The sequence below is a fragment of the Dipteris shenzhenensis genome, chromosome 3 (genome assembly GCF_047967505.1).
Source record: "Dipteris shenzhenensis isolate YYH24624 ecotype China chromosome 3, Dip_SZ_1.0, whole genome shotgun sequence".
Lineage (NCBI taxonomy): Eukaryota > Viridiplantae > Streptophyta > Polypodiopsida > Gleicheniales > Dipteridaceae > Dipteris > Dipteris shenzhenensis.
Window position 1 is genome coordinate 57,054,204 of NC_141598.1, and position 14,851 is coordinate 57,069,054.

General features: G+C 44.1%; 1 protein-coding gene across 1 annotated transcript in view; it reads left to right on the top strand.

Annotated features, from left to right (window-relative positions):
• Positions 1–14,851, top strand: part of LOC147904049 (RNA pseudouridine synthase 4, mitochondrial-like) — a 42,580-nt gene that overhangs the window by 11,818 nt on the left and 15,911 nt on the right. Inside the window, exon 5 of the mRNA XM_087372680.1 lies at positions 7,863–7,943. Coding sequence (XP_087228806.1) covers positions 7,863–7,943 — 81 coding nt within the window. The remainder of the gene's footprint in view (positions 1–7,862; positions 7,944–14,851) is intronic.

Here is a 14,851-nt window from a genome sequence, read left to right on the forward strand (position 1 = left end):
ACATGTACAATTTGAAAATGAAACATTGAGAGGAAGTTAGCCCATCTCATGTGCTTTTTAGATAATTTTCTCTGCGTGAGAAAATATCTAAGTGACAGATGATTTGTTTGCACATAAAAATCAGCTCCAAGAAGGTAATGTTTCCATGTGGTCAAAGCATGCATCACTGCTAACATTTCCTTCTCGTATGTCTGCAAGTACAATTCTGCATCTTTGAGAACTCTACTCTCATATGCAACCACTCTGCCATCTTGCATCAAAGTGCCTCCTATGCTGTTCCCACATGCATCACAAGTTACAGCAAAGGATTTCGCAAGATCTGGCAAGATAATAACGGGTTCAGAACACAACTTTTGCTTCAGCTCTTCAAAAGTTGCATTTTCCTTTGGTCCCCACCGAAACGATATAGCTTTCTTCTGTAAAGCATGCAAGGGAGAAGCAATTTATGCAAAGTACTTTATAAACCTCCGATAGTATGAACACAACCCAAGGAAGCTTCTGACTTCATGGAGATTTTTTAGAATTGGCCAACTCCTTATGGCCTCAACTTTTGCAGGATCCATCTTGACTCCATCCTTTGACACTATATGACCGATAAAATGAATCTCATGCATAAAGAACTCACTTTTCTTGGTGTTTATTAACAGCTTGTGTCTTTTCAACTCTTGAAACACAATAGTGAGGTGTTTCCTGTGCTCCTGCTCATTTTTAGAGAACACAATGATGTCATCGAAGAAAGTGCCCACAAAATTTCTGTGCGCTCTAAAAATTCTGTCCATCATTCTATTGAAAGTGGCAGGTGCATTAGTCAAACCAAAAGGCATCACAAGCAACTCATATAAGCCAAATGAAGTGCGGAAGGCAGTCTTGTAGACATCTTCAAGCCGTATCCTTATCTGATGGTATCCACTTTTAAGGTCAATCCGACTAAACATTGAGGAACCTTCCAACCGATCCAATATATCATCAATGCGTGGAATTGGAAAACGGTTCTTAATTGTGACTTTATTCAAAGCCCTATAATTAATACACATTCTCCAACTGCCATCCTTCTTTTGCACAAGCAACACAGGGGAACAGTAAGGAGAATTACTTGGCTGTATTAATTCCTTTTCCAAGAGTTCCTTCACTTGTGACATTATCTCTTCCTGTTGTGCCTTACTGACACGATAGGGAGGTATATTAGGCAGTGAGCTTCCTGGAATTATATCAATTTGATGATCCTTGGGCCTCTTGGGAGGTAATTCTTGAGGAAGTGCATCTGAGAAACAATCCTGAAAATCTGAAATAAAAGCAGCCCTTTCTCTATCTAAAGCAGAAAGAGTAGAGCCTTCTTGAACTGGTTGGCTGTCCTCTTTGACAAAAATCAAGTAGGCTGAAATATGACGATTTATTACATTGGAAATTCAAGAAGCTGAAACTACATGGATGGACTCCCCTTTCAACTTTACATCAAGTACATGATTTTTGCCTCTATGAGTTAAAGAAATCTTCTTGTTTCTCATGTGTACATCAGCCCCCACTCTGTACATCCAAGGCATCCCAAGCAAAGCATCACACTCTGGCAAAGGCATAATGTAGAAGTCCTCTGCATCCTGATATCCCTGGATATGCATCCTCAACTTGCCAATGATAGGAGTGACAGGTGTGTTGAGTTCAAGGTTGGCCATATCACACATGCCGGATGGCCCCATTTCCTCAGGCCTGATGCTAAGCTTTCCTGCCATATCAGGAGTTATGAAATTTGCCTTTGCCCCAGAATTAAAGAAAAACAAACAGTTCTGATTTCTGATTTTTCCCCGTGCTCTGCACATCTCAATCTTTTTCATTTCCTCTTCATCATGTGCATGTGGCAAACTCCCAATCACATCTGGAAGAAGTCCTGCGGAAGGTTTAGGCCTTTTGCCCTTCCGATCAGCATGTTTATCACCATTCTTATCATCATCTGACCTGTCTCTTTTCTTGGATGGGCAATCATAAGAGCGGTGTCCCTCTCCTTTGCATATAAAACTTTGTTTTGCTCCATGAGTGACTTTTTCTCTTCATCAGATACTTGGTACGGGGCTGTTCTTTAGGCTGTCCACGCCTTTGACCAGCTTTGAATTAGGCTTTTCCTCCCTTTTGAAACGGTCGTTTGCTATAATTATTATTTTGAGATTTGATGTCCTTATCGTGGTGGTTGGCAGCCTGTTTGTTGTCTTCTTTCTTGCTGTCCATAAAGCCCAAATTCTTCTCCTGCATCCATGCATATGCTGTCCTTGCATTCTCAACTAATTGAGTCATGGAACCCACTTTGGTTTTGATGCAATAATCACGTAGCTCACTAGGCAATCCACAACAATACCTCTCTATTTGCTCTTTCAAAGAAACATGCGGCATGCTTGTAAGAGCTCAATGGCAGCAAAAGATCCCAAAACCTGTGGGTGTAATCATCAAGATTCTTGCAAAGTTTGTATGACAAGTCATGCCAGTGTGAAAGTACTTTAACTTCAAAAGTTGGAGTAAGCCAAGTAGAAGAGAACACTTGCTTAAATTCCAGCCAAGTAGCAGGTGCATCTCCGTGAAGCATAAGGTTGGTGTACCACTTAAGTGCATTGCTTTTCAAAAATGTGGCAACCTTCCTGATCTTGGATGCTTCTGTAAACAAACCCCCAAGAAATGCAGCATCAAACTGTTGAAGGAATTTGAGGGCTTTGTACCTGTCCTATACTCCATTATATGTCTCAAACTTGACATGAGAACCACCATCCTTAAATTCTTTATATACATTTGATATTGGCTGTCCCAAAGATGGCTGTATTTTTGCAGCATTCCCTTCACTAGGGAGAGCCATGCTTGGCTGAACATTAGGCATGGGAGCATATGCTGTGGCTTGCATGCATGGTTGCATTCCCACATTGTCATACATGGCTTGCTTTCTATGCCCAGTTGGCGGTGAAATCAACATAGCATCAAAGATAGAATCTATACCAAAATATTCAGGTTGCTGCCTCAAATATGGCTGAGGTGGCTGAGCCACATTTATGGACTGCACGTTATTATTTTGAGGAGTAGAAGTACCCAAACCAAGGCCTTGTGCTGGCTGCTCATACTGTTGCACTGGCTGTACTTTTTGTACCTCTTTCTCAAGTGCTCTTTTGGGGGATTCCTTTCTCTTGGAAGTCACTTTCTGAGTCATTTTTGATGGCTGTCCCTCATGGGAAACTGATGCATGAGTGTGTGGTCCGCCATGAGAAGCTGATGCATGTGTACTCACTCTTTCCGTGCTTGTGCTTTCTTGATTTCTTCTTCTTCTTGGCATTTGTTTGCACAATTTGAGCCAAATTTTGAGTCATCTAAGTCAAAGCAGTCACTGCACTTGCAAGCTGTGCATTCAACATAGTAGCATCATCTGACTCACTGCTAGAACTAGTATCACCGTTGAGCTGAGTTGTAGCTTCATGTGTGGCCTGTTCAAAAGGCATTTGTTGTGCTCCCTGCAGTTGTACACTAGCTGGATCATTAGGGCTTTCCTGCCTTCTCCTTTGAGGAGTTGTGGAGCTCTCTTGCTCATCGGTACTCACCATGTTTATGGTTGTAATATTCAGCTGTCAAAAAGTGCAGCAAAGATATCCTTCCACCAAACTACCGAGGCCCACCTTTTGAGGCATAGTGCGTGGTATACCGGCAATGGAACCAATCAAACCGGCCTCTAATCACTCAGAGGGCAGTGGAACTAAACCTTTAATCACTTCAGCACTTATTTACAGCTCACAAAGCATATATCACAACCATTAACCATTGCATGATCACCATTTGGCATTTATCCATTTGTTCACAAACAAAACCACTGAAAAAGGGATGGCGGCTAGAATGCCCCTGCTCAACAAACATAGACAAGTGTACCCGATTGGCCTCAAACACCGTGGCGCGCCTTTCGGTATTTCTTTATATTTCACAGTGAAATGATTACAAGTTGCACCTGGGAGACCTTCCCTGCAACTAAGCACGCAGCCCCAATTCACTGAGCCTTCGCAAGGCTTTTAAGCATAGAACACCATCACATAAGTGCACTTCCTTTTCCATGCAAATATTTGTTCATTGATTGGCTCCTTTTATCTCCACCATTGAGAGCCATCCCTTTAATTTAGGCTCACATGTAGATAGTAGGGATAGGATAGAAGATACTAGGTAGAGAATATCATGACATTGGCCCTCTCTATTTTTTTGCGATGATTTTTGTATTGAACATATATTTTGAAAATAACTATGCGCTTGTATCAAGAACCCTAATTGCAGGAAATGATGACAAGAACTTTGTGACCAAATTGATGATTGGATGACCCATGGAGCTTGGATAAGGGCCTTGGATCTTGCACTAGCACATGGAATGGATGATGGAGGGAGTGGTCACTGAGGCACTGAAGAAGGACTAGTGCTTTCCTAAAAGACTACAGCTAAGGAGCACTTTGCACGACCACAGACCGATGACCACAGACTGAAAGAGTGGGCCACAAGGAAACTTAACCCATAGGATCAACCCAAAGGCATTCTCTTTTCCGAGTGCAATTCCATTGGCTGTCCAGATGCAATTACACTGCACCCCAGCTGCACTCTCTTTGAGTGGTTTTCAGATGGCATTCACAAAGCTTTTCAAAGCTCCAAAATAAAATCAACCAAATAATGACTCATGTAGCACTGCCTGGGCACCTGTGAACCAAGAAAGAGGCGGCACACGAGGCCAACCAATAGCTTATGGCAAAAAGAAATTGCAGCAGCAAAATCACAACTCACCAAGCCTTGAAAACTCGAACCAAGTCCTGAATCGCCAAGAGGACATAGTAGCCAATGCCCAATTGCATTCTCAGCCAAAGAGGAGTGCAAAGGCATGAAGAAAGAGCATTTACAAGAGCCGACCAGCAAGAATTTCACTTAAAAATGCGAAAAGTAGCACTTCCGTCGCGAAGAAATGAGAGTTCTTGAGCTCAAAAGAAGCGTGCTTCAGAGAGGAATGCATTGAGAAGGTTTTGGAGAAGTTTCATCGCCGGAAAGTCCTCCAAAATTGAGAAAAACCAGTCAACTAGCACGTGGGATCACTCGAAATTCAACAGAAAGTTGTAGCTTTGCAAGAGGAAAGGCCTAGGAGGCTGTAGAAGCAAAAAGGTCAGAAAAAGCTACTTTTGCAAATTCTACCACCAAAAGAAGTGCTCAACTCTGCCCGTTCTACCAAACGCACGGAGGGAAAAGCATATCACTGCGAAGGGGAGGCAGAATGGAAGCCATTGGGCCAAACGGAAGTCGAGGAATCCAAACGGGTAAGGAGTTATGAAGAAAAACGGAATTCAGCTGAAGGAGGCTGAAAAACCAGTCCAAAATGTCAACAAAGGGAGAAGATGAGAGAGAAAACCACACGTGTGAAGTTTAGAAGGCCGAGGAAGGTCCAGGAATGGCAAAGGAGCGTGTACAAGGTACTAGAGCCACCTCGAACTCTAGGGGGGCCACTGAAGGTACATGGCCCTCTAAGGGGCCCATTAAAAATGCCACGTCATCTTTTTCCAACAACCACTCTTTTAATTCCTTGGAATGCTTTTGGGCCTAGGGATTAATTACGCTTATATGCTAGGCACCATGCCGCGTTTAATTACACATTATTAAGCCCACGCTTGGACTTTTAAAACCAAAGTTGTCACGGTCTTGTAGTACATTAAAGTACTTAGAATTTCACGCCCCCTTGATGGGAGCTTGCACTAAGCATAGTAGGACACATAATCTTGAGCCCATTTTCTAGAGATGCTAGATCAAGAAGAGATTGGACGCATACTCGATGAGCTCCCTCTATTTCAAGGCATAGCATTATATCATCAAGCTACTTTGCAATGCCCGTGGTAGTCGTGAAGCAAAAGGTGAGTGCAACAATTTTTCACATTTTCAGACACACTAAGATTTTTTCTACACAAATTTAGAGGGTATTTTTACTTCTATTTTACGAGATATACCTAGGATGGAGGTGCCTATGTGGCAACATACTTTGCAGGGGGTGTGGGCAGAAGCGAGACCTGAAAGAATTCCTTAGAAGTGGTGCAATAGGTGGCCGAACTGGAGCAGGGGCCAGCACCAGAAAATCGCCTATTGGTCAGGCTGGTTGGGCAGGGAATAGCCTTCCAATCAGGCCTGGTTGTGGGCTTAAGCAAGGGCTGGGCCCTGCATGGAAGTATGGGCCAAGTGCCCTAGCTTTTGGGCCCCTGTAGGGGGAGTTTTGGGCCTGCAACAAAGTCGGCCAGCGGGGGCAGGAAGAACCGACCAGGTCAGCCAGATCTAGGGGTCTGGGTCGATGGAGTTCTCAGCCCCTTGGGGCTTATAAAAGGAGAGGCCTCAGGCCTCATTTCACAATCCAGCAACCATCACACTTGGGAGCAGCAGGAGCAGTAGCATATACTCCCTCAGGCCTACATCGAGGAGGCAGAGGAGATCAAGAGGAGGTGCAGACTGATCTCATAGAGGGCTGGGACTTTGGCCGTCTTCTAGGGCAGCAAGAAGCTGAGATCTAGACGGAAAGTCTACATATGCCCGAGTTGGAGCACGCGGGCTCGAGTCTAGAGATATCCGGCAGATAGTAGTACCTTGTGGTAAGATCAAAGAACCACGCTCTGGTGGGACTTTGGATCTCTCTCTCTTTTGTATTGTGTCCATAGCTTTGGACGGAAATATATATTCTCTTGGTAGCTTCTATATCTGGCTGGATCATTGTCTATTAATGAGTTTGCACATCTATGTGATGCACATTAAGTAAAGAAGTTTGTGATTCCACTCCCCACACACACTGTGTGAGCTCCTGGGCTATTCTATTAGTCTTCCGTTGTGCGTACCCTCTGTTGGTCAATTTCTGTCACTTTCTGCCTTCCCTCTCCTCTTGGGTCTCCCAACATTTTGGTAGCTTTTCCTTGGAGGAAAGCTCGTTTGGGAGAGACTAAAATGAAATCGTTTAGACTTCACAAGCAGTTGTAGCTTGAATGAAGAGATTTGGACTACTTTTTGATTAGCCTTCTCCTTTAGTGCTAGCCTTCGTCATGGCTGAGTTTGCCCTTCACCTCCGGAGTGCCGACAGAAACTCAGTATGAAGACTTTGTATAAATGGATGCTCAAGTATGTGTGGGTGTGTGGATTTGTATGTATGAGAGCATACTTTTATACTATGGTCTACACCCACTGTTGGGCGCTGATGAGGTCAGTGGGGATGTCATAGTAGCTAGTCCCTGCTATGCGTGATGGAGTTTATGGTTTTCAATCTTATGAGTGACTACTCTCGTGAGATTGAAACTGCACTATGTTGTGTTTTTAGAGGATGAGTTTGGGAATGTTCCTGGATTCATCTAGGTATATTTCCTTGGAGGAAAGCACATGATCATTTCACTTCAAGCCCTAGGTAAGAAATCATATTTTGTATGAGCTAAATGCCCTTGTTGATCACATGAGGTTTAGAAATTGAGCTTATTGGAAGTTTGGACTGTTTTGCTTATGGAGGATAGAACTTGAAAGAGTTTCATTGGTTCATCACTTGACTCATTTGTTCTTGTAGATTATTGCGTGTCAAAATAATTGGGATAGAAATTGAAATAACATAATATTGAATGTAAAAGCCAATTTGGGAATTGTTGTTGTCCTTGTCGTTTGGCAAGTCTCCACCATCCCAATGATAGTTAGAGATTGTTTTTGATTTGGTTTGACCCGATGGTGTTTTTGAAAAAGCGAAGAGAAGTTGAAGTGAAAGATTGTAAATGAAATAAACATGTGTAGAGAAGATGATGTTTTTTTGAAATTTAAAAAATCTTTATTAAGAAGTGAGATTTTTGCTTATGTTTTGAAATTGTATCTTTGATGAACAGGGTGGAGTTGGAGTAGGCCGAAATTTGGATTCGCTACTTGGCCCTGCACTATCTTTTGATTATGATGAGAGCCCCAAACTAGTGAGTTCTTATTTTGTATTTGGACGCTTTTAAGTTCTTGAAGGTGAGAGTCAGTACAATGGGTGGAGGGGTACCACAAACTTTAGCCTTAAAGAATCTAAGAATGGAATATGAATCTTGCTTCAAATTTGCAATTGTGGGGATGAGTTGCACGTGATTGTGTGTGTGCATGTTGGGGGGGGGGCATGTGCGCATGCATTCATGAGTGTGGGTGGTGAGAAAACAAAGAGAATAACATCTACAAAACTGCAGGTGTAGGTCGTATGAAAATATTTCACGAAGTTCTAACTTGTTATCATAGCTTGCCCGACTTTGGGCATTTGTTCATGGAGTAAGGCAAAACACAATGTATTACTATACAAGTTTACCCCAAGATAATTATTTTTTCCAGCATTATACTCTACTAAAGTTTTCAAGAGGTAATTTTCCTAGGATTGGAGTTTGCTAGGAAAAAAAGACGGATGAAGCTTCAAGAATGATGGATATCTGAGTTTTTTTTTTTTTTTGGGAAAAAAAGAGACTTCTATTAAGTATTAAAGAAAACCGTTAGAGCAAGCTCCATACGGGAATACGGGATACACCTTGCAATGCATGAAAAGCTCAAGAGCCAAAAAGAAAGGATTGGGGCTGATAGTGCCATCTCAATCCGGTAGCAACCTCCGAGAAAAAGGGAGAACCCATCCAAACTCGAAGAAATACAGTCCGCCTAGAAGAGGCTGCCTGTGAAGGGCCCTGCATGCTAGCCCATATGGCTATCAAAGTGTGAACCGTGTCACTCCAAATACCCGTGAACACCTGTGATGGGTGTATTTGGGTGTCATCCAAGGCCTCTGTGCATCTGGCTCTCCAAATGTGCCAAGAGGAAATGCTAGCCAAAATCTCCTAGGAGGTGTCCACTGAAACATGTGAAGCTCTGAAAGGAATATGTGGTACATCTTGAAGAGAGCAGGTCTCTATCACCTATCGGCGGATCGAGAGTGCCTAAGAAGAAGGCTCACCCTCATAAAACACGTGGGACCCAGTAAGGGATAACCATGCGACTGAGCCCCAAGTCATGAAGAAAGGGGAAGTATGAAAAATGCTGAGTATCCAAGCAACTCCTTTCCAAACAATTCTCGCTTGATTGCAGTCCCAAAGGCAATGTCGCACTGACTCCTCTGCAGAATGACAGCGAGGGCAAGTGGGATCAGTCCCAAATCGTGATCTCCACAGGTTCACTGCAATCCCTCCATGAATAGAAAGCCAAAAGAAAAGAGTGATCTTTCTATTTCTGAGGGATTTCCAGAGCCTCCTCCAAAAATTCCTACGCAAATGTGCGGTGATGAAGAAGCTATCCTAATGGGGGGCTCTGGAGGGAATCCAACCTCTGCTGCTCAACTGAAATCTCCTGGCATTACCAACCGTGAAACGAAAGAAGGGAATCCCCCTCTCTCGGTGCCCATGATCTATCCAGTCCCACTCTCCTGGGTCCCACTGCAAGCACCTGATAGGTGCACCTCCATATAACCACAACCTCCAGGATCCCAGGGCCAAGAGCAGAGGGTCGGGGTCTAAGTACCATTGCAAGCCCGCTCCATGGTCCACAAAACCAACAATCCTGACAGGCTAAAAGGCAACCTCTAGAAGAATATCATTCGTGGATCTAGAGAGTATACCTCCATCCTCAACGTCAAAGACCAGAGCATCTTCCCCGAGACCTCGAAGAGCGATCACCTATAGAGGAACTGCTATCCTTGAAAAAGCTTCCATCCAAGTGGTGGAAGTAATAGGCATCTCAACTGTCCAATCCATCGGGATGGCTGCATCTATCTGCTGAATCCTGCGGGCTACCCCTCTGAGTTGACTCACGGACTGTAGCCTCTGATCCTCAGGTAGCCTGATAAAAGCCTTCCAAGTGCCTTTTGTGTAGGCGGGGCCTCTCTCCCATCCAGACCACTGCATATAATGGGAAGTGCTCAGAGGTCTGCCATGCTCATCAAGTATACTATCGTTCCAAATGATTGGCTGCCTATCAATCTCTTCAAGGGTAGAGGGCGGAGTGTTCCTGAAGCTCCCCCAAGCTTTGAGGATGGCAGTCATGAGAGGAGAGGCAAGAGACCTGAGAGAGGCAGAAGTAAAAATCCAGTGAGGGCTGTCCACCCAATCATCTCCTAAGGTAGGTGTGCAAGCCTGAATGCGTCCAAAGAAGGATAGGTCTCCAATGGGATACAAAATTCCTGTTACCACCTTTCGGGATAAGGTGTATGAGTCCCTCGGTCAAGGAGTCAAGCATCTCACCCGAGTCCCAAATGTCCTGTAGGGCTGAAGTAATATGATCACCGATCATATCCCAAGAGGCTGTAAAAAAAGGAGTAAGACCATCGAAACCAGGGCATTTGCCCTTATGAAGGGCAGAGAGGGCATTCTTGAACTCTGTGTTGGTAAAGCGTGCATCAAGTAAGCATATCATCTCTGGTGTGACCAACACAGGTAAACTCTGCCAAATCTCATCTCTAGCCACATCTCTGGCTTGTGTGTCAGGATCTGCGGAAAGAAGGAAGGCATAGAAAGCTGTCGCTAAGTGCATGATGACGGTATCCGGATGAGACTGCAAAATGCCGTTAGAGTCAATAAGCTGCTTGACACTCTCTCTACTATGTCTGGGACCAAGTGTAGAGAAAAAGTGTTTATTGACTCTCCCTTCCATTTGTATCCAAAAGGACTCCCGTGCATGGAAGGCATACTTTGCTCTCTGATCGAGCAATATCTGCAAGTGAGCCCTTGCCGTAGCAAGGCGCTCCTGTACCCAAGGATGTGATGGTCATTTTTGCTCCTCCCTCTGCAAGGCTGCCAACTGTTGGCGGATACCAATCTCCCGCCTGAGTACCTCACCTCGCCAAGCACTAGCAACGGAGTAATGAAAGTCGCTGATACTGGCAAGTGCTGTGGCCACATGTGAAGGACCGGCCACCCCCCCTGCATGTGAGAAACCTAGATCTCCAAGACTGCCTCTCTGAGGGTCTCATCCGTGTTTAAGGCATCGGGGATCTTGATACTGTGAGACGGTCCTCTCAGATGGGGCTCTGATATGGACAAAACTACCGGAAAATGGTTGGAAGTGGAAACACCAGGTGCGATGCAAACTATCCCCCCTCTATCAAGAGCCCAGTCATCCACATAGAATCTGTCAATCCGGGCATGGATAGGCATCTGCACCCTATGGTTCGACCATGAAAACAAAAGTGACTGAGACTGAACATGAAATGCATCATCTGACCAAACATCTCTGCCACTGAATTTGAACAAGAAGGCATCCCAAGCTGCTCTCTCGAGGGAATGAATACCACCTTCTCTGCCCCCTTGCTTATCAGAAGGTGCCTCAACCATGTTGAAGTCACCTCCAATAATCCACGAATCTGCAATGTCAGCCCACGAGAGCAACTCTTTCCAAAACAGAACATAGTCCCCTCTATTGTTCGGAGCATAGAGGTTGAGGAAACCAACCTTACCTCCGTCAATTAGAAGTAGAACCCACTGGGCCCTGGAGGGGGTTGGTACCGTGTCCAATGATCAAAGGGAGAATAGAATCCTGAAACTGATATGCATGTACCTCCTCTGGTTCCCAAGGCAGGAAGCCAAAAACTCCGGCCTGAAAGCAGCTTACCTGACTTGGAGCAATCTCTAACATCCAGTTTGTGTTCCTGAAGAAAAAGCATGTCTAGGGAACCATCTGAAACACCTGGAGAGGTGCCAACAACCTGGGCTGCTGAGGAAGGTGCAGCCTGATCCTGGGGTGGAGTCGAACAAGGCTTCTGAACACTAGTCTCCTCCTGAGGCTCCAAGGGGGTAGCCTTCGAAGCGGTGGATGTGTGATCTGAAGTAGAGGGCCGATCGGAACCCACCGTGGGCCAGAGGTGGTGCGGGGTGCAGGAGGGATTCGTGTAGCCCTAGGAGGGGGGGGAGCCCGTGTTTGAGGCGGTGCCTGTGGCGCGGTAGGTCTTGCTCTTGCTCTCTTTAGGATATCTGAGTTTGAAGTCAATTTGTATAGAAACTCAGTATCAAGACCTCTGTATAAATGGACGCTCAAGTATGTGTGGGTGTGTGGATTTGTATGTCTGAGAGCATATGTTTATACTATGGTCTACAACCTTATGGGTGACTATCATGAGATTGAAACTGCACACTGTGTTGTGTTTTATAGGATGAGTTTGGGCATGTTCCCAGATTCATTTAGATATATATATACATATAAATGGTGCACAAAGGATGCATTTTATTGCTAGAAGTCTTGAGGTTTTCAGCCGTTTGTGCAGCTACAATCTTGCAAGTGTGTGTGTTTCCTATCAAATGCTATCCTAACTACTTAGTTGTAACCATGTTTTCTTCGCCTCCAAACCATTCAAGCCTCGTTAAATAAAAAGAGAAGTGATTCTTCTTACTTTGATTAGGATTAATTCAAAGACACCCAAATATTAACTTGATCTCCTCCATCTCAATTAAAATTTAAAACCGTGAATGATAATTATCTAAAATCACATCCCTTTGTTATATTTTTGCTAATCAGCTTTGAAATGTTCAAAATACTCCAATTTTTCAAGCAGAATGCTTTTGAGTTATTGCAATCTTGATTACAATTCCAAAAACTTTCAACATCAAAAGCTACATAATAACTACCATAAAAGTATTGAATACGAAAGTATCTTCTTACAAAGCTCAAACTAGCTTCAATATGCTGCAAACCTATCAAAAAAGTATGCCGACTCACCTACAGAACATCAATCCTTCTCATCATATAACAAATGCTTGACTGGTAAACTAAATGACATGATTTTTCCACCTCTTAAAGTCTTGGAAGTTTGTACTTCAGATTTCATGCTGTCCAAGTGTATAGAAATATAAATATTTCTAACACCCTTTGGCTATCACACCTCTCCTCGTGCCTCCCACACCCTCTAGCTTCGATTTGTTGTCACGAAGAACTTTGATTTCATTACGCAAACTTGCAGCCACTAGGTTGGTTTTTATCTCAGCCAGCATCTGGAGCACTTCTGGAAGTGGGAGACTTCTCTTGGAGGAATTTGCGCCAGATTTCTTACTCATTTCGTGCTGTTTTAAGGCTGGTCGACCTGTTTTGTGTTGTTTCCTGCTGGTTTTTTGCTCCAAAACTGGTTCGCCTTTGTCCTAGAGCTCATTTTCAGCAAGACGATTTGTTTTCTGCACCTCTGGAGCTTTTTGGCAGCAGGACAACCTGTCTTTTGGGGGTCCACTAATTTTCAGTCGCAACGGCTGTTTGGATGGCTAGACACACATTTCAAGGTGTTATTCAGGACTATTTTGCTGTTTTGAAGCTGTTCCTTTTTGGCGCTATTGGAGATCTCTCCTTGTGGTTTTAAACCTGTCTCAGGAAGCATCATGCAAGGATCAGCCTATATTTTGCACTTTTGGGTGCATTTTCAGTCCACTCAGTAGTTTTTTTGCAGAACCATGATAAAAGTCAGCATTTTGGGGAAACATTGATCAAAGAGGGCATTTTGGGGAGCTTCTGCTGCATTGAGAATAATCTTCACCCTGCTGATCAGCTCTGTTCATTTGCTATATTTACTATTTTTTGTCCTGAACCCCGGACTATTGGTCGAACCATACAACCAAAAGCCAGTCCCACCCTTGATTGCGCATCAGGCTAGCCTGCGTCTTCACCGGTCACTTCCTTGAGAGGAATAGTGGTTTGCAATTGGCTATTGGTTTAGAACAAAGGTGTCGTTTAGTTGGGTTTATGCCTTGCTGAGCCAAGCATTGGCTGGCTTTTGAGAGAGAATTTTGAGATTGCAGCGAATATTCATGTGCTAGAAGACTGATGAGTAAACTTACGTTTATTCTACTGATGAGTAAACTTACGTTTATTCTTCGCATTGTTGTTATGCGGAGTCGCACCCTTTGCAGGTTTCATCGTAGCATCATAATGATGGGATATCTCAAGGTGTATGTCTCAGGCACACCTTGGGTTCTATGTGTGTGTGCTAGAGGCACAGTTAGGTGCCCATAAGCACTGTTAGGTGGTGGTAGATGCCACATAGGATGATTGAGAGATTCTAGGAGCTGATTGAGGAGATGATTGTGAAGCTTGGTGGCTCATGTAGAGGTGCCTACATATGGACCTCACCCTTCTTCATTCCATGAGCAAGCAAGCATTCTCATTTCGTGTTCAGCTTCATGCTTTCCTTTCACTTCTTCAACATGGTATCAGAGCACTATGATCCTCCTTGAGCCCATTTATGCCATGTCATCATCATCTTCTTCTTCATCTTCACCATTTCTTCCCCAAACTTGTGAGAGCTTGTTCTCCCTCGTTGTTTCACCATTCTCCAAGTCCTTCTGGCTGGAGAGACCCTTCGTATGGGCGACCTTCCACATGCAAGGAATTAGAAAATGATTGTCGCTGCTGGTTGCCATTCCCCGAATTCCGTCGAAGCTCTCTTTCGTGTATTCTCCTTCTCTGCTCCACCTCTTTCTAATTCCTTTTAGGGAAAGCTTTTCCATACTTTGGACTCTCGTGTTCAAGTTTGAGCAGCAATGGTTGTATATTCGAGGAGAACAGAGCCAAAAACCAGTCGACATTGATGACGTTCCAGCTAGCAACACCGCGCGACATTACGTCTGACCTTTGCACCAGAGATTCGCCCATATGTGAGCTTTCATTTGAACCAGAAAGCCTTGTTTTCTTTGCTCTTAAGAAGGAGATCTAAGCCCTCCAAGATCATGTTGGTGTAGAGACAAGACACACAAGGAGTAAGCCAAGTGCAATAGCAATGATTGGAATGAATGATAGAGAAGATGTGACTAAAGTCACATCATATACATGGATAGGGTTGTGCTTGCTAAGCACACCCTGCAGGTCACATGGAAGTGTGCTTGCCAAGCTCGGGGGAAAA